Raw genomic sequence first — 27,432 nt, forward strand, 5'->3', positions numbered from 1 at the left:
TATAATTTTGTCATTGTTTCAATGTAATGTTTTTTGTCAGGGCACTAGTGTTAAAAAATTTCTCTATACTTGATGTCACGAGAGTCCATAACTGCGAAAAGACCAGTTTTCGTTCTCCGCGCACCTCCAGTGCGCATCTTCGCCCTGATTGGCGATACTTCCAGCGGAAGTGGAAAGCGATTGGCGGATCGCTTTCTCCCACCATCGCTGCGTTCCCCTACCATCTTCCAACCTGCGCGCTTAGTTATGGACTCTCGTGACGTGACATCAAGTAAATATATTTCTATTAGACCTATAGGGTTAGAATGAACATGTCCAATTTTTTTTAATTGTTCAATATTTTTAATACCATATGTACATTTGTTTAATTTGTACTATTTATACTTATTTCCAATTGAGTAATAATAAATAACAGTTTCTTGTTTAACATTCATCATTGAAGTCTTCTTCATACAACATTTCTTTAACCTTATTTTGGATCTTTACAGCTCAATTCACTTTTATTCTTCATAGTTTCAATAATAAGTGGTCTGGTACTATAAAGATTTCCAATAAGTGCTTGTCTTTTGATAATTTCAAGTGCTTCCTTTCCTTTTTCACAACATTCATTAATCTTTTCCTTATCCTGTAGAGTTTTATTTTCATGGAATTCGTGTCGAATTTTACGCAAAGCATACATCCTACAAAATATAAAGATTTATATGTTATATACTAACATTGAATTTGAAATTCCTAACAGATACATAATACATTAGATTGTAACTTGTGTAACACTGTTTAATGATTTTACACTTACCGATAATTATAAGAATTCCATTTTTTACTTTCTCGAATTAAATTTCGATAAAGGCTAAGAACGTTATTTCGACTACTAGCCATTATGTTTTGAAACATCATAGGTCAAACACGTGTATAGACTGACAATAATTTTATTATTCGTTCTAGTAGGGACCATACTTATCATACGAGTTTTCGTTCGTTCTGCGCAGGTTAGTTACACGCAATATATTCAGTAGGTATCATATTGCATCGTGTTATAGAAATAGTTAAAAATTTTTACAAATAATAACTACAGGTTAACTTTTTATTGCCTCAGAATGTATACAATTCTTGGACGATGTCGTGCAAGAATTTCTTTGAGCAGAACCTTTTCCGTAGCTGCTCAAGTTGAAACGAATAGCGATATAAGTATACTTAATAATAAATATCCTATGGATAAATGGACGAATGTCACTCCAAACATTATATCAAAAGTAGGAAAAAATTTACACATTACTCCATACCATCCTTTGTCTCATATTCGTCAACGTATAGTTAACTATTTTTACACGCAATTTCATAACCGTATTGGAAATCCAGTGTTCAGTGTATATGATAACGTATCTCCTATAGTTACAGTAGCTCAAAATTTTGATTCGCTTCTTGTACCAAAAGATCATCCAAGTAGGAGAAAAACAGATTGTTATTATATAAATCAAGATACTTTGTTAAGGGCGCATACAACTGCTCATCAGACTGAATTAATTTCAATGGGATTGAATAATTTTATTGTAATAGGAGATGTTTATCGTAAAGATGAAATAGACGCTACGCATTATCCAGTTTTTCATCAAGCAGATGCTGTTAGATTATGCACAAAAGATGAGGTATTTGAAAATGTAAATGGTTCTGATGAACTGAAATTATTTGAACATAATGGAATAGAAACTAACGACAAACAAGGTTGTCATACTTTAGAATCAATAAAAATAATGGAGCATGAATTGAAAAACACTTTGACAGGTTTAGCACAGGCACTTTTTGGACCAGGTACTTTTACAGAGAAAAACATATTTTATTAATTAGAACTTTAAAATGATGTAAAATGAAAAATTTCTACTTCAGATGTACAATGCAAATGGGTTGAGCAATATTTTCCTTTTACTCACCCATCATGGGAATTAGAAGTTTATTATAGAGATCAGTGGCTTGAAATATTAGGATGTGGTATTATGCGTCAGGAAATTTTGCAAAATGCAGGAGTAACAGAACGTATTGGATGGGCATTTGGATTAGGCTTAGAAAGAATAGCTATGCGTTTATATGATATCCCTGATATAAGATTATTTTGGAGCACAGACAGTGGTTTTTTGAACCAATTTAAAGTTGAAGATCCTAATGCAATAATAACATACAAGGTACAGAAATTAATAATTTGGCCATTATTGCATAAAAACAGCAGTTTCAGTAATCAAATTTGTCCTTTACAGCCAATTAGCATTTATCCTCAATGTAGAAACGATATAAGTTTTTGGTTGCCCGAAAATCGACCTTATTCAACACACGACTTTTATGACATAGTAAGGAATGTTGGTGGTGATAGAATAGAACAGGTTCTACTAAAAGATGAATTTACTCATCCTAAAACTAAAAGATTGTCACACTGTTATACAATAGTGTACAGACACATGGAACGTACATTATCAAAAAGAGAAGTAAACACTATTCACAATAATATAGGAAGGCTTGCTAGTGAAAAATTGAATGTTGAAGTCAGATAAAAAAAGAAATAAATTTAATAAACAAACCAGTTGTAAATTATGATTCTTTTTTTCTGTTATAACATATCGACGTGTATGTACATTTAATTTGAAGGAAAAATGTTATAGAAAATTAGTCAGAGATCAAAGGAATATATTAGTTTATTTTCACATAAATTATTTATAAATATATCATTAAGTCAAATAATATGCATCTAGAAATAACTATATCATCTAATGGTATATTATACATTTCATCGATATAATTGTAACTAGTTTTACATGCTTATAATTTCCGCATAAATATAAAAATCGATTTCCTTTATTTTATAGCATTTTGCATTAAAAATTGCATAACAAAATTATATTAAATTACATATTACATTTGAAAATAATTTGATTCATAGTATAAAGTAAAAATATTTTATTAGAGAAAAATGATAGAAAATGAAAAATGTCGCGCCTAATTTACAAAAATTAAAATTTAACTTTGGACGTTTGCTCACATCCATTATATACACTAGAAACTGTCAAATAAAGCATCACGTACTTTTAATTAGTCAAGCATCCGTGAACTACAAACTTAACATACAAAATACTGTAAATAACATGATTGAATGTATACGATAAGCATTAGGTGAGATTGAATAAAATGCTATGCTGTGTGAACACATAAGAATGAGAGAAGCTTGTTGTTTTAATAAATAAACACAAATAATATTAATAGTATACTGAAGGTGCTCGTTTTAAAATCCCTACTTACAATTAATAAAATTTGAATACAGTTTAATTTATAATCTGAATAAATAAGGGAAAATGTTTACAGTATGTTGCATCATATGTTAACGGAACAACGGAATTTATTATTAATTTGAAGAAAAATAAGTTTTGCCTTCATTCATCACAATGGTCCGAATGAAATGCTAAATGTTTTCAGGAACAAAAAATTTAATAATGTTTATAAATTGGAAGTTTGTCTTTGTACCGAGTACAAAACTCAAATTAATAATAGTAACTTTGCAAATAAATCTTTTTTTTTTATCACTTCAACAAAAGTAGAGCTTTCAATTCTTTGTACGATTGTTAATTGTATGTACCAAATGAGATAGCTGTGTATGAAGCTTAAGATAATTTGGTGTAACTAGGAGGTGAAAACTTTTTTCGCAAGAATTTTAAAATATACAATGGCATGCAAGAAATTAAAGTTATTAACAATACTTTCCACAAAAAGTCCGTTGTCTTGATAAACTCGGCATCTGTGTACAAAACGAAGACAAATAGTTAAATATATTTGTTCAACTTATTCGTTGTTGAAAGTATGTACGTATTAAACATACCGAAATAATCCTTAAGAACGACCAAAGATAACAGATATAGTGCCAATGAAAAAATTTCTGCAAGTATCATAATATGATGCCATGTTCTGATCGTCAAGGCTACCATAATTAATTCCGTTAAAACAAGTGCGGTGAAACTAATTGCCACTATATGAATGAATTCATCTTCAAACATTATAAGGGCCCCGTACATTATAACACCACCTGAAGATCAATTTGAATAATTAAAACACTTTTACAATATATGCGACCAATGAAAAATTGTTAAAACAGTACCTTGATATATGCTTATTAAAATCCACATGAAAAACGTCTTGTAAGACAACGATCGACCTTTACTAAGTTCTTTATAAAGTTCCGGATAAGTAAGTGCTATTTTTCCCGATACATCTTTGTCTAACACCAAAGAAAATACGGGAAACATTGTATATATCGTTCCATAACTATAAAATAATTTTCTTTGTTAGTATCAATGTTGTTAAGGAAAGTTTATTACAAAAGCTAGACGCTGATCGATTGGAATATCTCATTAAATGAAATGAATACTTTTCTTACCCAACCATTAAAAATCCCTGATACAAGGATACCGAAGACAAATAAAAAACTGCAGAGAATACAGCTTGCATGGTTGAGATAATTAAACCTCTATGAATAACGAACTGACTTAAAGCGGCAGACCGTTTGTAACTTCTTCGTCCATGAACCAACAGGAGATTAGCCAAATGGCTAAACTGAGAAATAGAAAAATCTGCCGCTAAAGAAGCCTGTCTCCCTTCAAGACCTTCCAGACCTATACCTAAAATGTATATCAAATGCAATTATATAATATTTTTTTCGTCCCAGCGTAAATGTTACAAGAGCAAAAATTACCAGCATCTGCTGCTTGTATCATAGATACATCGTTACCACCATCTCCGACAGCTGCGGTTCTTTTTCCTGTATGTCTTTGAATAAGACTGACGACTTCGGCCTTCTGAGTGGGTGAACATCGACAGCAGACAACAGCAGGTGAACCGCAGGCCAATTCCAAAAATTCTTGTTCATAATATTGCAAGCAAACCTCCAAAGAATCTCCGCTGATAACTAAGGCACAGTCTTGTTTTTTACGAAATGTGTTTAATTCTAAATGTGCATCTGTGCGAGTTACCACTGATTTAAAAACGTGAAGACCTTGCGTTCGTGAAACCAAACGTGAAGATTTTGCTATGCAAGTAGCGGTTTCCAGTTTATCACCCGTTAACATCCATATCTGAAAAAAGAAACATAAGAAGAAATATTCGTAAATAGAATCGATCATTGAAACGAAATGGGAGGAGACGAAAGGATCGTGTACCTTAATTCCAGCATTTCTTAATAATTCCAACGTTGGCCTTACTCTATCCTGTAATCTATCTTCAACACCGGTCACGCACAGTAACTCCATTTCCCTTTCTAAACTTTCAATAACCGCCACGACTCTTGAGACACGATCACTGACACTCATTCTGGCCGCATTGTATCTAAATGAAAAAACGTCTAAGTAATCAGTTGTTTTTAATCGTTTTATCGTAAAACATTTGATAATGATACCTTGCTTCAAAGTCAAGATACTGTTCTTCCGTTAGATTCTTCTTTGCAACAACTAACGTTCTTAAACCTTCACGTGCCATGTTGCCGCACTCTTCTTCAAGCCAATCATTATACTGAACTATACCGGACATCACTACGTCCGCCCCTTTCAGATAAAATATTATTTCAGAACTAGACTCTTCTTTTACTATTATCCCCATTCGTTTGGTCTCCGATGTGAATGGAAATATTTGTAAAATCGTATAGTTTAAAATTTTTCCATTTGGAGCTTTCAGCTGCATGAAATTTAAATCCCGTTTCACTAATGCCAATCCCATTTCTTCTGTCCATTTAACCAATGCCACTTCATCCGGACTGGAAGCCTGGTAATTGCGTTTCTGTTCTGGCAAATAATAATGCTGATCCGCTTCTGTTTGACTAAAACAGGAGCGATGTAAGTATAAGAGTTTAAAGTCGTAAAAGTGTAATTAATTTTTCACAAATAACCTTTGAATAGAACCAGAATCTCCTGTTTCTCCTGTTTGGACGCTTACTGTGTCCAAATTAGTTGCTTTATTTACTTCGTCATAAACCGGTGTTACATTGTGGCACAATGCTAAAGCGTGCACTGCGTCGTATATCCTTGTACTTTCGGATCTTCTTACTTTTCCACTGTGCGCAGATATCGACGGCTTTACCGGTGATGTTTCAGACGTAGAAGAGTAATAGGTTTTTAGTACATTCATAACTTCGTCGAACGTTTCTTGACCGTAAGATATCATGCCTAAATGCAACTTCTTGAAAACCATTTTATTCTGTGTTAATGTGCCCGTCTTGTCGCTTAATAGATAGGAAATGCGACCAAGTTCCTCCGGGATGGTAGTGGTTCTTACAACCGTTCCAGAAATTTCCTTGTCTCTTTGTATACACCACGCATAAAAAGCTTTCCCCATATCCAAATTCACTCTTAAACTGATGGGTATTATATAGGAGAACAATAAAACGAAACGAAACATATAACGATACCATGGCCCGTTAAATCCTTTCAAAGACATCATTACTAATGCTAATCCAATTACAGCACAAAATAAGACCTATAAAGTTAAAAATTTATTTTAAAGTGTCTGGCAGTAATGGAAGTCAGAGAATCGAATACGATACCTTTGTCAACTGATTTATCTCTTGATCTAATAAACCAACTTTTGATCGTGGCGCAGAATGATTCATGAGAGATCTAGTCTCTTGTCCTGTGTATACAACGATACCGAGCGCCGAACCCGACGCAACAGCTGTGTTTGCCCATAATGTATTATCAACGCCTAAACTTTCTTCGCTACTGTATCCATCGTACTGTAAGCAATAATATATAATACAATAATTATTAGAGATTATTATATACCGGATGTAGTTGTTAAATAACAGAAGTTCTACCCTCGTAAATGTTCCGATAAAGCTGTGAATATCCTTTTGGGGCTTTTCCACATATATACTAGCTTTTATATCGAACAATTGAGAATTATTCTCCAATTTTTGTGTAGCAGGTACAGCTAGTCGCAGTTTCCAATCCGTTTCTCCATCCAACTGATCTGTTCTTACAAAGCACGCGCCAGATTTCTCAGTCGTTCGTAATAAAACCAAATCAGCTGGAACTCTCTGACCTTTCTCCACAATTACCTTAGGAAAAGGAGCAATGGTATGAATATTCATTTAATATTTTCACCTGAGTATGGTTTCTTGCTTGCTTACCAAATCACCCACGCGCAATTTAGAACTTGGTATTAGTTCTGGGGTATCAAAACCTTTCACTAATCTGTAATATTTCTGGGCATTCACTTCTTTGTCTCTCTTGTATCGTCTGAAATCATCAATTGCTTCCCGACAAATTGTAACAGTTAACACGAAACATAAAGGTCCCCAATAAGTATATAGGTACCCTATTCTTATATCTGGTATGAACTGAGATATAGCCATAAGCAAAAAGTATAGATTTAAGAAAAATTTAAATTGTTGGAAGAGAACCTGAGAAACAAGATAACAGATGTTAATTGAAATTTCTTTATTCTATATTATATTGTGTTTCAAATAATCAATATCATATCTTACCAAAGGCAAAAATGTAACAACATTATATTTTTGATTCCTTATGACATTAGTAGGAAACTTTTCATGCATAGGCTGACCAATGTGAATAACTCTAGCTCTTAACTCACGTTCTCTACAACATCTTCTTAACATCCAGGTACAACATCTGTAATAACAAAACAGCAAAGAGGTAAAGGATCAAAATTATAATCAATAAATACCAGTTTACTATATTTCTCCTTGTAACACATCAACAACAGGTACACAAGTATAAATGTAAATGTTAATTATCAAGTTTAAAAATAATAAAAAAGGATTATTGAAAAATTAGGTATATTAGATAAGGCATAAGAATTAAGAATAATTTATTTATTATAATATAAAAATTAATTTTGAAAATGAATTCGATAATGAATTTTGAATAAAAATCGAATGAAATATTATAAAAATAATTATTAAAATTCAATTAATCCTATAATATGGAGAATTAAAAGGAAATCGAAGTTTTTAGTTACAGCAAAATGTACGTCACCTTGTCCAGGAATTGTCATTTCGCGGTTTAGATATTAACGGAATATCTTCCTTCGATAGCCTTATAACATTGCTTTGCGTCTCCATTTAGATATGTCTTTGTTACAAATCATATAAAACAACACCGTTATGTATTTAGTTTCTCGCTAAAAAATACTTCTTGAAAAACTATCATTCAACGTTCAACAAAAGTCCGTCATGATATCATAATATCCACGGAGCAGGCGCTTACAAGATGAATTCATCTATATATGTACTTACTATAGCAACTTATACCACACTATATTTCATTAACGGTAAAGTAATGTTGATGTTTATACAATTTTTCAATATACCTAACATTTATTTACATATTTTCATTGACACAAATAAATATTCATTACATCAAATCAGATGTGGCAACATTATTCAATATTCTTTCACTTGTTTCTACCGAAGTTACAACTTATAAATTAGAGTTTTCTTTTTAAAATAAAATATTTTTTATTTATATATGTTGAACATCAAACGTTTTCTCAAATAAACAATACTATTTATGTATATATACACAGATATATACTCTGTTTTAGATATTTCATTTTTATATTCAATTTTCTGCGTTAATTTGGTAACTCTTTACTACCTGTTATGTTGGCTACCGTTAAAATTAGTAGTTTATCATAAGCAGATATATCTGACAGAATATGAAACATTTCTCGTCTATTTGGTTCTTCATTCAAATATCGAATGTAACTTACCCGCAAAAAAAATTTTTGAGGAATATGGAACAATCGTTAATTCGTCGTCTTCTCGACGTCAATAATCTTATACTATCTTCGGAAGGTTGAAGAAGATAGTCGGTTTCTTCGTCCATTTCAAAATCCCGCTCGTCCGAGCTTAAACGTAATGGCATTTCTTCTAACCGCATATTTCCGACAAGCCAGTGGGTAAATTTTCTTTACAATTTACTACAGATACACCATTAGTATCATGACTTTATAATATACTAAATATTAGCACAACATGTATACAGATATATACGTAAGTACATACATATATTTTTTTTCCAGTGACGAAACTTGCTATAGATAAATCTCGCTTTTCTTACGACGATATATCGTACGTGTCACATGATACTAAAGGGTTACACCATCTAAATATATCGTACGCATGTATAAGTAGTAACGTAAGTTTGTGACTTAGCAAGCCGTATTTCGATTAGATAGTATCGCGGTTTTCGATAAATAACTTGCATCTGTTTTCAAATTCTTCGTTGAAGAAATTCAAAGTTACACTATAAACTGACATTTTATCGGTCAATTCAACGATTTTGTTTGTTTACGAAATGCGTGAATACATGCGCTATACATGCATACATGTATACGGTTGGCTCTTCCCACGTACTTACGTAGCCGTACGCATCGCAAGGTGTCATTTACACAACGGTAATAAGAAAGTTTACTACCGGACGTTTCAGTCATTTTGATTTAAGACAAAAACAGATTTAAACCTGTCGAAATTTCGATTGGTTTTCAAACTAACTTTCATTCAACTTTGATCACGATGTTTCGAACTATTTAGGATTACAGTGTACGTCGCCATAGTAAGCACTTGTCAATCACGTGGTGTTGGTCTTCGCTACGCGCATGCTTACATCTTTTAAACGTATATTATTTTTTTTCAAGTATCATATTTGTGACAAATTAGATATTCACCTACGTTTGCTTTTCTTCTTATGTTATATAACATATTTTTATTTTTATGAATTCATTAGTCATTACATAGCATTATTCAAATGTGACTTCATAAATTAACCCCAGTTTTTTAATCGCATCTCTTAGAACTTCATCTTTATAGTCCACGTTAATAAGAATTTTATTGAATAGCCGTAAACACATTTCTCTTTCATCTTTTCCCATAAAGCTCACTGCCAAAGAAAACCTATTGCATTTACTTAAAGTATTCAAAATATCAACGGTGGTTATAACGTTATTCCCATCCGAAAGATTTTGAAGGCATACATTTATTATTTCTACAAGTAATGTCGAAGGGATTTCAGTACGAAATATTTTATCGAGCAAGATATGTCTGAAATAACGTTAAGATTTCACATTTCATGATTAGATAAATTATCTAAAAGGTGCAGTATCGTACCTTATACTTTGGAGATAATTAAATTTATTTTTGTACGTTGTAATAGTTTTCCAAACTTGTACAAATTGTTCCTGTGTAGTGGGTATTTCTTCTTTATAGGTACCATTATTGTTATTTAATGATTTTAAGCAATCTTTTGCATGCTTTTTGTTTAACTTATCAAATAGCATTGTAGTACTGGAATTATCATTATTAACAACAGGATTCCAAGATCCTTTCATTTTAGGTTGAATATCACTGTGTTGTAAAGGTTTCAGATGAGCTGCTAGTACCTAAAGATAAACTTATTTAATTAAATTATTTTCTATTTGTAAATCTAGCATTAAAGTGAATGTGTCATTACCATTTGTCTAAAAGCTTCATATGTAGGTACATTTTGCTCAACTGCTCTAATCTTGGTATCATTTTGTAATTTATATAATTCATCTGCTCTAAGAGCTTCCTGAAGCTCTAATTCTAAACTTTTATAATTTATCACACATTTTAGTTTACTCATTTTTGAAACTGTTAATATGTAATCTGTTTGATTTTACAGAATGTTTTTAACAAGAAGCAGTGGACTAGCGAATGCACAAGTTAATTGGCATTTGTTACTAGCCATAGTAAGCAGTTGCTATAGTTACCAATACGGATATAATATATAATTTAATACAAAGAAGGAAATGTTGAGAAAATAAATTTAAAGATAAGTTACAGTTAAAATATTTTATTATATTATATATACAAAACATAATTTAATGGAATATATGTTTTTATACCTATTTATAGAATAAAAATAACATTATACAATAATATTATCCTCTCTTGTTACAGTTTTCTCCTTTGCTGATTTTAGCTGCCTTTTCTTGCACAATTTGTCGTGGGTCCTCTTCATTTCCAAAATTTCTTTCATGTCTTCCTTGTCTTCTTCCTAAAATATGTATTTGGTTTCATTAATAGATAGTAATTTTAATGCGCTAATTAGTATCATTTTATACCGATTGATTCAATCGAAGAACCAACGCTCTACGACCCTCTGACATTGGTTGAGAATAATCCATCAACTTTTTAAGTCTTTCTTGTGGACTTACTCCTCGTTCTACTACCAAAACTATACGTGCCCACTGGAATTATCGGTTCTAATCAAAATATGATTATAATAAAGTTTTTAGCGAAAGGAAGTAAGAAAGGTAGAGATGAATGAAATACTTGTCTCTGCCACTCGTTCCTAGTTTCTGCGATTTTTTGATACGTATTCCCCATCATAGCGATTAACATGTTCACAAGTAAGATAGCAACAATTGCCATGTAGACAACAAACATGAACTACGACGGAATGAATCTTTACATTAGATGTTTATTGTTATAGAGGGTGAACAGAAGTTTGATTGCGATAGGAAGGTATCACCTTGGCTTCCATTTCGTGTTGAGTTCTCTCAAACGCACCATAGTAATCCCCAAAGTTCGTCATACTCATAAGGAACATTGCCATGATGCTTTCTATCGGCGATGGCATTGGATTGCTTATCGAATCGTCCACACCTTCTGGTGTATTAGGATTGTCGAAAGATAAAAATATAATGTAATAAGCTGTAATGAAAGGCGACACTTAAATAATGATGTAGAATTTGTTTAATATTTACATACAGCTATAGAAAAAAGTATTCGCACACCGTTTAAAACAGAATACCTCATTTAAAATTGGACCAAATAACTTGAGGTTTCTCGAGAAGCTATACAAATTAATTTACAACTACTTGATTTTATTTAATAATTTTACAAAAAAACATTTCTGTGTGTACTTCTTCGTACGTTAATTTAATTGATCAGTTATCTTCCGATCTAAAGTTTATTTTTAACCGTGATCTACGTGCGAAAGTAAAATGCAGGTATCTTTTATCGCGTGCCAAAAGTTTCAGGCCAAGGAAGAGTAGCGATCGTAATAGAATGAAAACGTGTATCGACTACTAGTAGAAGGATTATCGGCAAGGTGTCTCGATCGAAAATTTTATCAGAATGATCCAGGTGTTGGATTTACCTTGGGAGAATCCAATTACGAACACCAAATAGATGGATACGAATCGAAGTAGATCGCCCGTGATCATTCTGTAGATCATTACAACGAAAGGGCCGACAGTTTTAAATCCTCTGCAGAAAAATAAAAAATACGGTGCTGTGGTTAACATTACCACTACTGCTAGCATATCTTCCATTTCGTCGGCACAGGATAATCGCAAAAATGGAAAAGACAACAATATGCAGCAGGAGAAGAGAAACATTACCCTCGATGGTGCAGTCATCTGGAAATTAACAACCCTCATTACTAATGTATCAGTAATTTGTAACGACGCTTTTGTCGAGGTAAATTTTTAAATAATCAAGAACGGTGGAAACGGTGACGAAAGGTGAACGAAGAAAGAATGTTGTCTCCTTACTAGATTTTCGATGAACATGTTGAGACCTAGAAACCTGGCTTCTCGTAGCGCTGCAATAATGTAGAGAATAGCCGCAATTTCCATGAATATTTCAGCGATTAATCGAATATTCGCAGATACTGTGGTCAGTTGCATCAGTCGGCATTCTTTGGTAAGATGGTCCCACCTTATTGAAAAAAGAGTAAAAAGGAAACCGTGTAAGGATTTCGTTTCATCTTCTTTGAATTTTTCAATAAGAAAAATGAAACTCTTAAGTTACATCGTTTTCACACAATCCATTGTTACATACCAATTGCTCTTATTATTGTTATCGAGCAGTACAGCATCATCGAATAACAGTTTGGTTGTGGAATCAATGGTAACGAAGGTACTCGTATTAGTATCATTTTCGTGGTGCAAATGATCGGTAAATACGGCAGATTGCCGACTAAAGTCGTTAAATGGTTGGCTTTCAGTCTCGTTCTCGATAATAGTCAAAAGATTTTTTAGACTAGACATTATGTGGGTTACGAGATCGAGTTTTAGCTGGTCCAAGCGAGACGCTGTTACATTCAAGGAGAACTTCAAATTAGAAATTAAAGCATTTTCTACGATTTCGTTAACAAACACCGAGGGACTCAAATTATGAAACATTTTCCGATCAGTCATTGGAATCAAATTCGAAAGAAGATCAGACGAGTGCGGTGTAGTCGACGATTCGACGGTTGTGAGAGGAGTTTGAGTAGTCGTAGAGCTCGATGGCATAGCCGATGGACCAGGACGAAGGGTGAAGCTGATCAAGGACAAGATGAAGTAAAAACAAAAGAGGAAAAATTGACGATAAAATCGAGATTTGACGAAAGTGTTCCATTTGGCGTTTAACAGATCAACCAGGATACCGTCCATAAGTTCCAAATGCTCGTCCTTTTCCTAAAAAAAAGAGAAACCTCGTATCTGCGGATAAAAGGAAAGCAGCAAAGATAGTTATCAACTCACGCCGAATACCACCAAATTCAAAGCAGAGTTGTGACTGATGCTGCCGGTGTTAACGTCGATGGTGTCTACTTGCGAGAGGGGATAAGCCGCGCATGTGATGCTGCCAATTTGCCAATAAATTTCCCTCTCGATGTTTAAGATGTGGAAAAACATTTCGATCCTTGCCAGTTTCGCCGACAGCGTCAACGGTGTTAAATGTTGCGTGTTTCTAATCGCCAACGACGCACCTACCTCGTACGCCATATCGAAAGTGGTCTTGTTCCAACCGAAACGAATCAATTTAGAGTTTTCGTTAATTAAGAGCTTTCGATGCGATTAGATTAGAGGAAAGCTTACCAACTTCTCGTAGATCACCAACATATGTAGAACCGTATTTCCATTGGTGTCTTGTTTGTCGGGATCTGCCCCTCTGGCAAGTATCAGTCTGTAACATTCTTCCTGCCCTAAACACGCTGCGAAGCTCAAAGGATATTCGCCCCAATAAACGTACCTACGCGTACACGATAAAACAAGTAGACACGTGCGAAGGGTGTTGCGAGAGCGAAAATTTAGTTCTAGCCGTAATTACCCGCTGTAATCCGTTTCGGGAGCTACGCAAACCCATTCGTGATCGAGGCTGTCCGATCTCGATGCTTTTTGATCTTCCGGGGACATAAAATTTCCTATGCATCTTTCGTGCACGTCCGCACCGCTGTCGAGGAGGAACTTTACCAATGCTGGATCTTCGTTCACTATAGCGATGTGTAACGCGTTCTCGCCTGTCAAAGAGCAAACGATTATATGCGAATACGTTTTGAATACGTTGTTAATAACCAACCGTAATACTCGTCGCTGATGTAAACGTCGTTGATCAGCTTAGGATAAAAACGTAGTAAACGTTTAGCCAGGTCGATGTGAATAGTAGTCGCGTGTAACATACATAAATGAAAAATCGTCTCCCCGACTGCTCCTCTTTCGCCCAAGCTCCAGCAGACCAATCTGTACTTGCTCTTATCTGATAAATGTAATGCACCTATCGTAATGTAATTACGTACACCTATCGATTCTTACCGATTTTCGTTTCGTCCGCTTCTTCGTCGCCCATATCTTTGTCTATATCGTAATCGGCCGGATTTTCCATAGCCCTTAATGGTGGAAGCTGTAACGAGTAAAATTTACAATTCGTTTACTCTTACATTTGTCGCACGGTCGATTCAACTTTTTACCATTTTATGCTTCGGACGATCCTTGTTTCGTAGCAACACCAACTTTTCAATCGGGATCCATTTACCTTTACCCTTATTGTATAAATACGGCTCCACTTTTGTTCTTAGAGCGTGATCTAGTTCAGCGTACTGTTTAGTTTGCGTTGCTCTTTTCATCATGTCCACTAATAAACCACCACCTGTTTCAGAATCGAGTTCCGTTACAGCCGTCAAACCTTTCCTCTGTCTTTAGCTACTTCTCCTCGGTCTTGTTAATGCGATACACTTGTTTCTATATTTTCTACATGCGTTTCAACTCTTACCTTTTAAATCGACCAATTTGTAAAGTAAGATAGACGAAGCATCCGTCTGTTTCTTCACTCCGCTAGCTACGTTGCTCTCCGTATTGCCCATGACTTTGCAAATTGATTCTATTCGATGATATTAGCGATCATACTTCTTTGAAAGAACGAATAGATACGAGAAATATCGTTTGAGATCCAATGTTTAAAGTATTCTCGTCACCATAGAGTATCTGTTCCATATCGATCACGCAAACGTTCTACCCTATATGTATGCCCGTATACATATACATACGTATTTTTCATATTTTAATAGGTAATTATTCTTATTTCAGAGTTCAATTCCGAGATAGAGAGATGAAAAAGTGATGGAAGGCAAGAGTAAGGGAACAGACATGTTGAAAAGATGGTAAGTTTCTTTTTATGTGAATAATAGTTCTTGCATCTTATTTTTCTCTTTTTAACTATAATCGTGTTTTAAAAAGATAATACGCATTTTCCTTGAAAATAAATTAATTATAATTGATTGGAAGAAGGAAAAAAATAAACACACTTTTCAGGCTCCGGAGGGATTCGAACCCTCGATCTCCTGTTTACTAGACAGGCGCTTTAACCAACTAAGCCACGGCGCCTTCTTGAGATGTGTTTCTTACTAATCGTTTACATAGATTAAAAAATAGTTTTCGAATTAAATAATTTTGTTTGTTTGAATATTTCTTTGAAAACGCAAATTTAAAATGTTTAAAGTTAAAGTTTATTTATTTAGTTTAACGTACGATGATTAATGTATTTTTTCGAAGAACACTTTGAATTTATTGTTACATACATATTATAAATTGTGAATAGTTACAAGTAAAATCCTGTAATTATAATGAAAAAAAATGTAGTATCAAGAATGACATTATTTTAAGTAGATTAAGAAAAGTTTGCAAGCGTGGCTCGTTGGTCTAGGGGTATGATTCTCGCTTAGGGTGCGAGAGGTCCCGGGTTCAAATCCCGGACGAGCCCAGGTTTTTTTTTCATTTTTTTTTTTTTATATTCACACTGAAAAAAAGAGAAAAATAATATGAAAGACGTGGTTTCAATTTTTGAAGAGAAAGTTGATAATTTTTAAAAGTAGTAAAAATTTATCAGCTTAGCAAAGAGGAACGAACATTAGTAGATTAGTTGAATGTATAAGTTGGCAAAAGATGATACCGCGGAGATGCGTCGTTTCACGATCGCGAATGAATTTAATCAGAGACCTTTACTTATTCAAGGAATGACGAATGCCGACGGAAGTACTCGTAAGGAGATCCGTCGAGAAGACGAGAGGAAACCGAAACGCGATGTACTGCGAGACGCTAACATTTAGTTCGCATTTACCTAGTGTGTTCACGGGCCAGTTAGGCTCGTGCTTTCGAGCCGCCAGCACCGACTTTTATACCCTTCTAATCTTTTCCGATCGCGAATCTGTCGCGACTTTAAACTTACTTCTACTTTGCTAATGTGAATTCCTTTAACATCCTTCATTTTTCTTTTTTTTCTTTTTTTCATTTGCACCTACGTTCTTCCTTCTCGTGTTATCTTTTTTGTTTTCAATCTCGTTTATCAAATCGAATCTTTAAAATTCCCCACTATCGCACTCAACAGAGAACATATGAAAATTTTTTGAGCGCGTTATCTTCGTGAAGGAAGTTTCTAATATTTATTGCTTTGGATCTCAAGAATCCTGGATTAAGCACTGAACAGCAAGTGACACAACGGGTAAGCGAAAGAAATATATCGTAACATATTTAACCGCCATTTATTTCCTGGTACTTAAGACTCTCGTAACTTTATGATTTTTATCTGTATCTAAAAGAAAACCATCGATAGGATTACATATTAGTTAGTGAATAATGCATTAAATTCGAAGCAGTTCAAAGTCATAAATATGTAAAATCGGCTATCAAAGAGTTAAGATATACTTTAATGCGCGTAAACGCAAAGTATTAGATTTTTTTTTCTCGATGAATACGTAAATGAAAATTTTATCGTGTTGCGTTATATTAATAGAGTAATCATTAGAGAATCTAATTGCAGCTAATGCTTGCACTTTAAGTAAATTGCTTTGAAAAAATTGATGTTTCCATAAACGCGATCGTTTGTCTACAGTTTACAGCGTCCCGTTGCGTCGCGACGCGTCGCGTCGCCACGGCTGTATACACCTAATCATTATCCGCTCAAGTTCGAAGTTTGATTCTTACCGTTCGATCTCTCGATTCAAGGCAGAATTTCCTCAACGTTATATGTTATCTTGGTACGCAATTATAAAAACACCTTAACACCTATATCGTGTATGTGTTTTAATAATTGGCGATACAGTATCAACGAGAAATACCTGTTCGTGAACTGAAATGAAACTATACGATACGAAATATACGCGAGTTGCGAAAACGCTTTTTTCACTTTACGATTTATCGATAACGATTCGAGACACGTCCGGAACAAGCATCTCGTTACGAATATAAAAATTTCCGCCAGCCTCTTATGTATATCGTGCACATCGTGACGAGACTCAAAATTACATTCCCTTTCTTTTATTGTTTCATTCAGAGTACTACTGTTACCTGCAATTACGTATTACGCCAAAATCGTTTCGATGCTATTTAATCAGGGCCCCCATAAGACGATTTTGCGTTTAAGAATGCAAGAAGAGTAATGTTTACTTGAATCTAAATTAGTTATACAAGCTTTATAAGGGGCCCTTTTTCGGAGCTCGCTTCGGACCCCCGAAATCTCAGAGTTGGCCCTGTATTTAACTACCAATTAATAATTGACAGTTTGTAAACGTAACGTGAACATAATACACTAGGCGCTTATCTGAGAAGGAAACATCAAGAAATAGCAATCTTGTACTTGTTGTTCTTCGAAACTCATCGATATCTAAATAGAAAGAAAAGATTCTTAAAATTGAATTCATAACGCAGAAAGAACGATTGGAATTTGGGACAACGGGCGCATACGCGTTAATATGACGTTCGCGTTATTTTTAGCGCGAACAATTTGAAAGATCGCGTATAAGCATTGGCGCGCCATGTGATAAACAGATTAAAAAGAGAGGAAAGGACGGAGCGGAATAAAAAGGGAGAGAATACGGATGGAAAAACGCGCAAGGAGATCGAGATAGAGGTTCGATAAATCGTTCAAATGATTTTCATGCGAAACGATCGAATCGATATCAGGAAAAATTTCTTCGAGGAAACGTTTCTCGTTTTATCGAGGAGTTACGTTGTTTAATTGGCACGCAACGGCTCACCTAATCGGACCGATCGGATCGAGTCGAGAAGTATCTGTCGATAATAAATTTATTATTATTATTATTATTATTATTATTATAATATCGAATGAATCGTCGTAGAAGAAAATTCCGTTCGATACCGGAAACGCTTTATCACCGGGCAGATTTGAATTTTCGTTTCCCTCCGAAGTCGAAAGATTCGAGTTCTCGGATAACACTATAAAAATAATCGTGGCTGGAATATCAGTCGAGCTCTCCGCGGCTCATTCGTTCCTGTTTGTTTTATCGATACACATAAATCCGAAAAAGATCTCGCTCCCGAAACGTTGAAACCCGCTTAAAAATATACGATCTCGCCAACGTGTTTTCGTGACCTCTTTTCCTACATTGTTTTTAGTCGTTTTTTCGTTTTTTTTTAAAAAACGATTCACGATTGCATACGCATCGCTATAATTATACGCGCGTATGTATAAGCATATTCTCGTAACGTTTCCGAAATTAATCTATCTTTGAAAGGAGAGGAATGATTTAATCGCGAACGAAACGGAGCCGACTTTGCCGCGTTTCGAGATCCTCAACAGGTCAATTTAGATGTAGATTTAGATTTAGATTCGGATTCGAATTTAGATCGATGTTCGTTGGAATTTTAAGTGTACCGCGTCTAGGAACAAACCAGCTGTTTTCGAGTATACCGACAACGACGATCCAGCAACTTTGATATCTCTCCTTACTTTATTATGTCATCGTGTTTACTGATTCTCCTTGATTGCTATCTTTCATCGTTACCGTATCGTTGAACGGCTTGTTTGATCGCTATGTTCCTCGCGAATTAACCTACTTTTTATTATTTTTAAGAAGAAGATAAAGGAAAGTCAGGTCGCGGTGTTTCGAAACGAGACAAATAGCAGCACCGTCTGCCGATCTTGCTGAAACTGTAACCGATAAATGTATTCGCGCTTCTACCTTCGATTATACCGGTCCCCTATAAAATAGTGATTCAAATTTCGAAGGATTCGAGCGCGTTCGCATGACGCGCGATCCAAATATAGATCTTCGTGATTCGAACGTATGTACTTTCGTAGGAATCGTCTCGCGAATCAACGATAACGATCACTTATTTCCTCGAACGAAAAAAAAAAAAACATTCGTCATTGATGTTCTTTGATAGAGGCTCGTATTTGTATGTATAAGATACGAGAACAAGGTAGCGTCAAAATTTCAAAGCAAAGATCCATTCATCACATTCGAATAGCGTGTTATTTTGATTGATGTTCGAGTTAATCATTTTGTTGAGAATTTAGAAGGCTGAAAAAATCAATTATCCAGTCGGTATTTATGATTGACGAGTGATCTAATTGGCATGGAAATTGATTAAATCGGACACATACCTACGTATCGCTTCTCCGAATTAAATCATAAGCACCGGATCGTTCGTCGAACAATCCGTCTCACTTGTCGGCCGATAAATGATTGCATAGTTTTCCATTGACTGCATTCATTGAGTAATACTATCTCTGACGTCAACCTTACGGAACATCCAAGAACAATTACTCCTTGTACCCAGCTGCCTCTTCTAATCGAAATTATCTATGTATCTACTTTGCAATTGTTTACTCACTTTCACGGCCAGGATTATTATTTCGATTCTAGTTCGTGTCCTTCGTTCTTTATTTTTTCTTTTTGGCAGCAACGTTAGTTTCGGTAACACTCGGGCCAGCCTCTTCAGAGTTTCAAAGTTGGATGACTCACCGATTACGAGAGAGTACGCACTTCGCGGTAAATCACGTTAAAATCGTACTAAATTCTATATATACCCTATGAACATTTCTAGTCGTTGAAGATATAAGCTTGGAGTAGGAAAACGTTTCAGCAAGATCTTCGTTAATTGCAGAAAGGGTCAGACAGATAGGAAAGATGGATGCGCGTTGCCAGTCTGTTCCTAATGGCAAGAAACGGGTCAAGATCGTTGTTCGTCCGCTCAGAAACGCGCGCGTGCTAACTTATAATTCTGCTTCTAGATTCATGACGCGAGTCGTGCCAGTTTGCCATTTTCTTATCTCATGTTTGACCATTTTAAATCAACCGAAAATTCACCCACGTTCGTAGCTCTTTTACTATTGTAGGTAGGTAAATATTAGAGACGAGATATGTTCCAGTCTGGTAAATTCTATTAATATTCTAATACGTTCAATAACCACGTCCGTCCGCCGACGCCGACGCCGTCTTCGTCGTCGGGTTCGTTCGAAAGATACTCGCGCGACCTCGTTACACAAGGTTCCATCGTTTCACGGTCAGCGCAGTCTACTCTTCCACCCTGTTTCTTGCGAGACAAATTATGCGCGTGACATTTAACAAGAAGTTGGAATCGTTTGAAGCGGTTCCAATAAACACGAGACTGGACGACGCGTTTTCGTAAAGGCTCGTCGCGTGGACTTGACACCGTTATCGTGCCATTTGCCACCGAATATCACGTACGCGGTGGATGGTGGACGAAAGTAGAATAAAATGTAACGAGAAGAAACGATGAATCGCCGGGGCGACCTTCGACATTCTTTTACAACCGCGTTATACGTAGAATGCGATATTTCGCTTGCTAAAGCTATCGGTTGTCTCACCGAGCCGAAATGCCAGAGAGTTTAATCGATTTTCAGGATCAAACCGGACGAAAATGCAATCGTGGGAAAGCTTCGGGAGCATCGTTTTCTTTCTGCTGTTGTCGATCGTAAAAGGGGTGCCTGATTTCACGGGGCTGCGACCCGGGCCGTACTGTGCCGAAAGATTCCCGGAGGGCAGGTGTTGCCCGGATCGTCAGGACGAATGCAGCGCCCCGATTCATACAACGATATGTTACTGCGACGATTTCTGCGATCGGCCCAGAGAAGAGGACTGCTGCCCGGATTACTGGAGCCACTGTAAAGGAATCGAGCCTAACGTCACCACCACATCGCGGCCCGATGAGTTTAGACGTTCGTAATTAACGAAATTTCATTTCGATTCATCTTTTCTTACCAACTACATAAATATTCTATGTTCGTTGCAGAATGCCTGTACAAGGGAAAGTACTACATTCACGGTCAAGCTTTTAAAGACAACTGCAACTTGTGGTACATTATATCTTTCTTTTCTCTTCTTGTCTCGTTAACCCTTCGTCTATCGGTACCAACTTTTGCTCCCCTTTCTTTCCAGCAAATGTACCTCAGTTGGTAGACGCGCGGAGGTACTTTGCGAGCAGAATCGATGCTTGCAAGAGCGAGAACTGATCGAAGAGATCAACGCGATGAGCCCGTCGTTGAAGTGGAAGGCTCGAAACTATTCCGAATTCCATGGTAGAACGTTAAAGGAAGGCGTGCAACTTCGCCTGGGCACGTTGAACCCGTCGCGATCGGTAAGTACCTACGACCTTTCGATTTCATAACTACTCGCGATAAGTATTCAAGCAGGTAGAAGCGAACAGGTGAATCCTGTTCCAAGTTGATTCGTACGTTTTTATCAAATCGATCGTTCGAAATTCGAAAGGTCTACCGGATGAATGCCGTGCAACGAATTTACGATCCGGAATCGTTGCCCCGCGAATTCGACGCCAGGCACCGTTGGCCAGGAGACATATCGGATATCGAGGATCAAGGATGGTGCGGTGCGTCCTGGGCCATTTCCAGCGCCCACGTAGCATCCGATAGATTCGCGATCATGAGCAAAGGCGCCGATAGCGTTCTTCTCAGCGCGCAACATTTGCTTTCATGCAACAACAGAGGGCAACAAGGCTGCAACGGTGGTCATTTGGACAGAGCTTGGATGTTTATGCGCAAATTTGGGTAATTTCATTTACTTTCTCAACACCCATATATTCAATTCACCGTGTGTCAATTCGTCTTCCAGCTTGGTCGACGAACACTGCTATCCGTGGAGAGCAAGCAATGACCAATGCCGACTTCGAAAGAGAACCGATTTAATGGGCGCCGGATGCGCCCCTCCAAAGAATCCCCTTCGTACAGAATTGTACAAGGTGGGACCAGCTTATCGGCTCGCTAACGAGACCGACATTATGGAAGAGATTCTCACCTCGGGGCCTGTCCAAGGTAACTACTTTTTAATCGATCGTACGAATCAATCAGTGAGATATTAATCAAACTGTCAACCTTCCTAGCTACGATGAGAGTCTATCAAGACTTTTTCTCCTACGAATCGGGAGTGTATAAGCACTCGACGACCTCAGAACTCTACGAATCTGGCTACCACTCGGTTAGAATAATCGGATGGGGAGAAGAGCCTTCCATGTATCCTCCTGATCCACCGCTTAAATATTGGGTAGGTTTCCTCGCTTTCTTCTTTTCAGGAGAAAAGAAAGCGAAGGAAAATCCTATCGCTTATCGTATAATCGTCTTCTTTTCTTTCTAGCTGGTCGTCAACTCTTGGGGTTACATGTGGGGCGAGAACGGCCTCTTTCGAATTCAAAGAGGCACCAACGAGTGCGAGATTGAGTCGTTCGTACTAGGAGTATGGGCGAAAACCGTCTAAGGAAAACCTTTCCTTGTCTCGATGACCTCAAATTCTTACGTATCGACGCTTGTCATTCATCGGAAACTTCAACGACCGAATAGACGGTGCATTTATCGAATCATTGTCGATCCTCGATCCTGCATCCTGCCGGATAATCATCGTTTTAGACTGTCTGTTGTTTTTCCTTCTCGACGCGCTGTTTCATTTGTAGGACAAGCGAATCATTTACAAAGCGATTCATTTCTCGTTATGCCATATTTCTAATAATTACGTTACATGTATTACGACTCGCGGCAAATTACAGTGGATGTTCTTTTCCACCAAAAATCACATATACATATTTTAACCTACTTTTGTAGATAATTCAACCTCTACGCAACTATAACCGTTCTATGCAGAACGTTTATACTCCAAAGTACGGAATAAAAAAAAAGAGAGAAAAAAGTTTTCCGAAACTAGATCATTTTTATTGATCGTCGTTGAGAGGCAACAGCTTTTGCAGATTTCTTTTCACGAAAACGCGGTCTGCCAAAGTGAAAATCTGAAACAATGAAGCTCTCCCTACGCTTCATTGAACGTCTCGTCCGTGTTTCAAACTACGACGCTGCGCCGACTAGTTCTGAGGTGTGGATTGTACACTTCCAATTTATCCCTCGGTGTGTTCATCGCGGAATAATCGATCGGAAATGGTACGTCGTTGCCTCGATTTACGCAGAAATCCGTCATACCAAGGAAATGTTCACCGGGACCAAAAGGGCCACGACCAAAGAGGAAGTTGGCGAATGCGAGTTGATATTGTGGCCAACGCAGCTGATGATCCCCGTTCTAAAGAAGGCACAAAAATAATCCTTTTATATTACCGTATTATCATAAGATTAACGATAAGTTTAAATCGAGACGATATAGCAGTAAACGTTTACCGATGTCAATGAATTATACGCGATGTTCAAGCACTTGGAAATCCTGTCGGAATCCAGGCCAACGACAGATCCGTAAAAAGAACCAAGTTCTTTTTTAGAAATGATTCCAGTCGCAGAGCTATTGATAGCCAGGAAAAATATTTTCGGCAACATTTTCAGCCAGAAAGGAACGTCCTCGTATGCTACTCCACCGGGTGGTGCAACGATTTTTGCCCACCAGGTTAACCACTCTTCCAAACTGATCCTCTTTCCTTCGTCTCCTTCGAATTTCTTTTCCTGAAGAATCAATTCGGCTAATCCTTGTTCAATTTCCATCAATCGTAAATACTCGGGTCCGTTCCACGACCAATCCGCGAATCTTCTCAATCGCTTTTAAACATAAAACATTCTGTCTCGAAAAGCGATCTTCTTTATTTATTTTTTATTCTAAAATATGTGGAAAGTTATTTGTATATAGCTACCTCCGAAAGCATCCGAAAGTCCTTCCTGTTAACGAAACCGTCTTTATCGTGGTCCAGAAGGTAAGTGAAAAAATGAGAGAATTTGTCTCGTTGAATGGTTGCTAGATCTGTTATTTTTCCTTCCTTCGTAGCTTTTTCCAGAGCGATCAGATTCTCGTCGCTGGGATACCGACTCACCCATGTTGCTGTGTTTCAATGATAGAAGGAAAACCAAGAAAACAAAAGGCAAACAACAACAAAAACGGAAAGGAAAGAAAGAAAGGTGTTTCGTTAATTTAGAGTTTTAAGCATAATACGTAAATAATCTTTAAATAATTCCCGAATTTACGTATTTTATTTTTTTACGTTTTTTATACCCTGCCTAACGTTCGCATTATAACAGGCAGTTGCTAGAGCTTACTCCAAACGTGTACGCTCCAACTGGGATGTTGTTCTAGTTGCTTGTCAGAAACTGGAACGGCAATAACTTGGTCGATATTGCTGGAAACGGTACGCCACCTCTTCAGTAAATCCTTTGTCCTGTCGCGAGTACGATCGCAAGCTTGTCGCCAGTTAGTGATAAATTTACGCGGTACTTTCAACGCGTTAGTTTCTTCAAGACCAAGTTCCTGACTACCAGCGGAACTTCTGCTTCTTTCCACCGTTTCGACGTCCGTACTTGTACCGAATCCCTCCCCTGTTTCTTCCATCGAAGGATAATAAATTGGATCCTTTATACTGTCCGAACGGCTCTCCATCGCGAACTGCGTCTCCTTATCGACTTACCAATTTATTCACGCTACCTCTTCTGAAATAATCAATTTCCAGACCAAAGGTCACCGGGTCGCTCGATAATAAAACCGCGCCACGACTTGAATTTCTCCCTCAAGAACGAGCGTCATCTGCTCTATCTTAGTACAGAAATGTGAAACACTTTGCACTGCAAAAGACTAAGGCAAATTGATAGTAACAACGAATTGCTTCGATGTAATATAGATAGCAGATGAAGGTTTCATTATGGAACCTCTGATGGCGTCACAGGTTGATTATAAATTAATTGTAAGATTAAAATAATTGTTTGACAAACTTGCATCTTAAAAAGACCGCCATAAATTATTTTTAAAATTCGATCACAGCGCCGCCTATACAAAGAAGGCGGAAACTACTCGACAATTTACCGACTACCGTATGATAAGTCGATAAGTGGTTTCTACTGCCTTGCGAAAGAGGGCGCTAGTGTTCCCGAAAACAAGGTCGGTAAGTTGTTGAGTAGTTTCCGCCCTTTTTGTATAGATGGTGCTGAGATCGAATTTTAAAACTAATTTATGGTGGTCTATTTAAGATACAAGTTTCTCAAACAATTATTTTAATAATTTTTCAGTCTTGTGGTGATTTTGCCTGATTTCTGTGAAACAGAATTAAAGGGAGTCAAAATTGTATTTACGATCACAAGCATCAGACAGGTGTCTGAGAGAGAAAGGTTTAACGCACTTTCTTCTCTACAGATGTCTTCGTCTTCGATATTCACGGCATCGAGTACACCGTCTTTAATATTTTATTTGAAAATGGTTTGATACACCGATGCGCTGGAAATCCATTCCTTTCCTTCTGTTCTAATTCCGTGGGGTGAGTGTAACGTGTTGGAAATCGTAATTTATTTCAAGAATCGGTATACTTTTTTCACCCACGAGCAAAGGAGTTTCATTACCAGGCTTGTTTATACAAAATGTTCATATAATTTTTAATATTATTTTCAAGAAAATGTATTTATTGTTCCACTAAAATTAACCTATATTCATATTTTATTTTCTTGTACATGTTAACACATGATAAGTCTGTTAAGATTTTATACTTTTATAGTGAACTGTTTCTTAAATATTCTTCAATATTTTTAAATATTTTTAAATATCTTTCGTCCATCGATTTATTTTCATCCTTTTCACGTGTGTTCATAGGTTCGTTCCTGTCTTCTCGGGGATTCGAGATGGGTGCCTACAAGTATATGCAGGAGCTCTATCGCAAAAAGCAAAGCGATGTGCTTCGCTTTTTGCTACGAGTCAGATGTTGGCAGTATCGTCAGCTAACCAAAATGCATCGTGCTCCCAGACCATCGAGACCCGATAAAGCTCGTCGTTTGGGCTATAAAGCCAAACAAGGTATCCATATATAACGATTCTTTAATAAAACTTTGAGTTTCTATCATAATTATTCTATATGATGATATAGTACCGTGCACCACTCTTACAGTTACATGGTGAATACGTGTATTCCGATACTACTGATACTCTTTATTATTTATTATACAATGTTAATTTTACAAATGCAGTAAAAATCAAATGAGAAATTTTCTGAATACGCAGGTTTTGTAATATTTAGAATCCGTGTACGAAGAGGTGGTCGTAAACGTCCCGTGCCAAAGGGTGCAACATACGGAAAACCCAAAAGCCACGGTGTTAATCAGTTGAAACCAACTAGGAAGTTGCAATCAGTTGCTGAAGTTAGTATAAAATGCGCCCTCCCTCTACACCCATTATTTAATATCAATTTAAAAATTCATATCATTTCATCGCGTTTTTTAGGAACGTGTTGGTCGTCGTTGCGGTGGTTTACGAGTCTTAAACAGCTACTGGGTAGCTCAGGACTCCTCGTACAAATACTATGAGGTTATTCTGGTCGATCCTGCGCATAAGGTACATTTTATGATGTATAACTCATTTTTAAAAATGTGTTTATCCAAAATGATGATATCATTATATTGTTGTCGATAATTCATGATTTTTACTCTTCCTTGGATGTCTGAATTGGAAAAGACCATCATGTTTTATTAGCGTGACAAAAAAAAAGATACGCAACTAATATTTACGATCATTTGTACTTTAGGCAATTCGTAACGATCCAAAAGTTAACTGGGTATGCGACGCGGTACATAAACATCGTGAACTTCGTGGAAAAACGTCAGCCGGCAGGAGTTCACGCGGTTTAGGAAAGGGACATCGTTATTCACAAACTATCGGTGGCTCGCGTCGTGCAGCATGGCTGAGAAGAAACTCTTTATCGCTTCGCAGGAAGCGATAAAGTTAAATATTTCTAATGTTAAGTTTTGCGCGGATGAGGTACATCATGTCATTGATATGTTAAAATTTCTTGTATCAATATTATGGTATATCCTGCGCGAAATAAACATCTTTTTCTTAAAAATGACATCAGTAACAGCTCCCAGTAAATATGAGAAAGAAGACAAACTTAAATTACGTGTATAAGTTTAATTCATCGATTAATCACATATGT

At 36.4% G+C, this 27,432-nt stretch overlaps 8 protein-coding genes and 2 non-coding genes across 17 annotated transcripts; 4 read left to right on the forward strand and 6 right to left on the reverse strand.

The window, feature by feature from the left end:
- Window positions 1–330: 330 nt before the first annotated feature.
- On the reverse strand, window positions 331–938 carry bcn92 (LYR motif-containing protein bcn92). Its single transcript, XM_034331758.2, has 2 exons — window positions 797–938; window positions 331–680 (listed from the first exon to the last, which is right to left on the reverse strand). The coding sequence occupies exons 1-2, from the start codon at window positions 895–897 to the stop codon at window positions 470–472; spliced, it is 312 nt and encodes a 103-aa protein (XP_034187649.1). The 5' UTR covers window positions 898–938; the 3' UTR covers window positions 331–469.
- Window positions 900–2,719, forward strand: PheRS-m (Phenylalanyl-tRNA synthetase, mitochondrial). 4 transcript variants are annotated; one of them, XM_076688680.1, is made up of 5 exons: window positions 900–989; window positions 1,097–1,253; window positions 1,558–1,809; window positions 1,885–2,177; window positions 2,250–2,719. In XM_076688680.1, exons 2-5 carry the CDS (start codon window positions 1,220–1,222, stop codon window positions 2,538–2,540), a joined length of 870 nt encoding a protein of 289 aa, XP_076544795.1. In that variant the 5' UTR covers window positions 900–989; window positions 1,097–1,219; the 3' UTR covers window positions 2,541–2,719. The 4 variants fall into 4 exon arrangements, with proteins under 4 accessions (XP_076544795.1, XP_076544794.1, XP_034187641.1 ...); XM_076688679.1 differs by lacking the exon at window positions 900–989 and adding an exon at window positions 994–1,012; XM_034331750.2 differs by lacking the exon at window positions 900–989 and adding an exon at window positions 1,000–1,012 and having other exon boundaries at window positions 1,097–1,809.
- Window positions 2,720–3,489: 770 nt separating this feature from the next.
- On the reverse strand, window positions 3,490–9,594 carry LOC117607711 (putative phospholipid-transporting ATPase IIB). 2 transcript variants are annotated; one of them, XM_034331733.2, is made up of 13 exons: window positions 8,755–9,594; window positions 7,508–7,652; window positions 7,151–7,423; window positions 6,836–7,078; window positions 6,566–6,754; window positions 5,912–6,498; window positions 5,426–5,842; window positions 5,190–5,355; window positions 4,727–5,105; window positions 4,412–4,652; window positions 4,133–4,299; window positions 3,857–4,060; window positions 3,490–3,775 (listed from the first exon to the last, which is right to left on the reverse strand). In XM_034331733.2, the coding sequence occupies exons 1-13, from the start codon at window positions 8,922–8,924 to the stop codon at window positions 3,642–3,644; spliced, it is 3,315 nt and encodes a 1,104-aa protein (XP_034187624.1). In that variant the 5' UTR covers window positions 8,925–9,594; the 3' UTR covers window positions 3,490–3,641. The 2 variants fall into 2 exon arrangements, with proteins under 2 accessions (XP_034187624.1, XP_034187626.1); XM_034331735.2 differs by lacking the exon at window positions 8,755–9,594 and adding an exon at window positions 8,019–8,347.
- A 123-nt stretch (window positions 9,595–9,717) lies between these two features.
- LOC117607721 (dynein axonemal assembly factor 19) lies at window positions 9,718–10,789 on the reverse strand. The gene is made up of 3 exons (XM_034331754.2): window positions 10,494–10,789; window positions 10,151–10,422; window positions 9,718–10,084 (listed from the first exon to the last, which is right to left on the reverse strand). The coding sequence occupies exons 1-3, from the start codon at window positions 10,644–10,646 to the stop codon at window positions 9,784–9,786; spliced, it is 726 nt and encodes a 241-aa protein (XP_034187645.1). The 5' UTR covers window positions 10,647–10,789; the 3' UTR covers window positions 9,718–9,783.
- A 114-nt stretch (window positions 10,790–10,903) lies between these two features.
- On the reverse strand, window positions 10,904–15,364 carry nan (transient receptor potential cation channel subfamily V member nanchung). Its single transcript, XM_034331736.2, has 14 exons — window positions 15,047–15,364; window positions 14,745–14,923; window positions 14,590–14,677; window positions 14,357–14,533; window positions 14,108–14,297; window positions 13,876–14,029; window positions 13,540–13,794; window positions 12,854–13,473; window positions 12,565–12,730; window positions 12,168–12,429; window positions 11,538–11,719; window positions 11,339–11,455; window positions 11,128–11,253; window positions 10,904–11,060 (listed from the first exon to the last, which is right to left on the reverse strand). The coding sequence occupies exons 1-14, from the start codon at window positions 15,135–15,137 to the stop codon at window positions 10,932–10,934; spliced, it is 2,736 nt and encodes a 911-aa protein (XP_034187627.1). The 5' UTR covers window positions 15,138–15,364; the 3' UTR covers window positions 10,904–10,931.
- A 219-nt stretch (window positions 15,365–15,583) lies between these two features.
- On the reverse strand, window positions 15,584–15,657 carry TRNAT-AGU (transfer RNA threonine (anticodon AGU)). Its single transcript has one exon. It is a non-coding gene; the product is annotated as a tRNA-Thr (tRNA).
- Window positions 15,658–15,961: 304 nt separating this feature from the next.
- Window positions 15,962–16,033, forward strand: TRNAP-AGG (transfer RNA proline (anticodon AGG)). Its single transcript has one exon. It is a non-coding gene; the product is annotated as a tRNA-Pro (tRNA).
- A 503-nt stretch (window positions 16,034–16,536) lies between these two features.
- Window positions 16,537–24,982, reverse strand: LOC117607719 (uncharacterized). 3 transcript variants are annotated; one of them, XR_013062267.1, is made up of 5 exons: window positions 24,566–24,982; window positions 24,166–24,350; window positions 23,705–24,073; window positions 19,906–23,609; window positions 16,537–19,812 (listed from the first exon to the last, which is right to left on the reverse strand). XR_013062267.1 is itself a non-coding variant. In XM_034331751.2 (4 exons), the coding sequence occupies exons 1-4, from the start codon at window positions 24,900–24,902 to the stop codon at window positions 23,376–23,378; spliced, it is 1,125 nt and encodes a 374-aa protein (XP_034187642.2). In that variant the 5' UTR covers window positions 24,903–24,982; the 3' UTR covers window positions 16,537–23,375. The 3 variants fall into 3 exon arrangements, 1 of the variants encoding a protein (XP_034187642.2); XR_013062268.1 differs by having other exon boundaries at window positions 16,537–19,592; window positions 19,676–23,609; XM_034331751.2 differs by having other exon boundaries at window positions 16,537–23,609.
- On the forward strand, window positions 20,956–22,823 carry LOC117607717 (tubulointerstitial nephritis antigen-like). Its single transcript, XM_034331748.2, has 7 exons — window positions 20,956–21,253; window positions 21,328–21,391; window positions 21,474–21,672; window positions 21,804–22,099; window positions 22,164–22,363; window positions 22,432–22,592; window positions 22,683–22,823. The coding sequence occupies exons 1-7, from the start codon at window positions 20,956–20,958 to the stop codon at window positions 22,800–22,802; spliced, it is 1,338 nt and encodes a 445-aa protein (XP_034187639.1). The 3' UTR covers window positions 22,803–22,823.
- A 653-nt stretch (window positions 24,983–25,635) lies between the features above and the next one.
- Window positions 25,636–27,370, forward strand: RpL15 (ribosomal protein L15). 2 transcript variants are annotated; one of them, XM_034331755.2, is made up of 5 exons: window positions 25,636–25,770; window positions 26,100–26,300; window positions 26,505–26,641; window positions 26,724–26,834; window positions 27,025–27,370. In XM_034331755.2, the coding sequence occupies exons 2-5, from the start codon at window positions 26,129–26,131 to the stop codon at window positions 27,217–27,219; spliced, it is 615 nt and encodes a 204-aa protein (XP_034187646.1). In that variant the 5' UTR covers window positions 25,636–25,770; window positions 26,100–26,128; the 3' UTR covers window positions 27,220–27,370. The 2 variants fall into 2 exon arrangements, with proteins under 2 accessions (XP_034187646.1, XP_034187647.1); XM_034331756.2 differs by having other exon boundaries at window positions 25,748–25,872.
- Window positions 27,371–27,432: the final 62 nt, after the last annotated feature.

The sequence above is a fragment of the Osmia lignaria genome, chromosome 6 (genome assembly GCF_051020975.1).
Source record: "Osmia lignaria lignaria isolate PbOS001 chromosome 6, iyOsmLign1, whole genome shotgun sequence".
Lineage (NCBI taxonomy): Eukaryota > Metazoa > Arthropoda > Insecta > Hymenoptera > Megachilidae > Osmia > Osmia lignaria.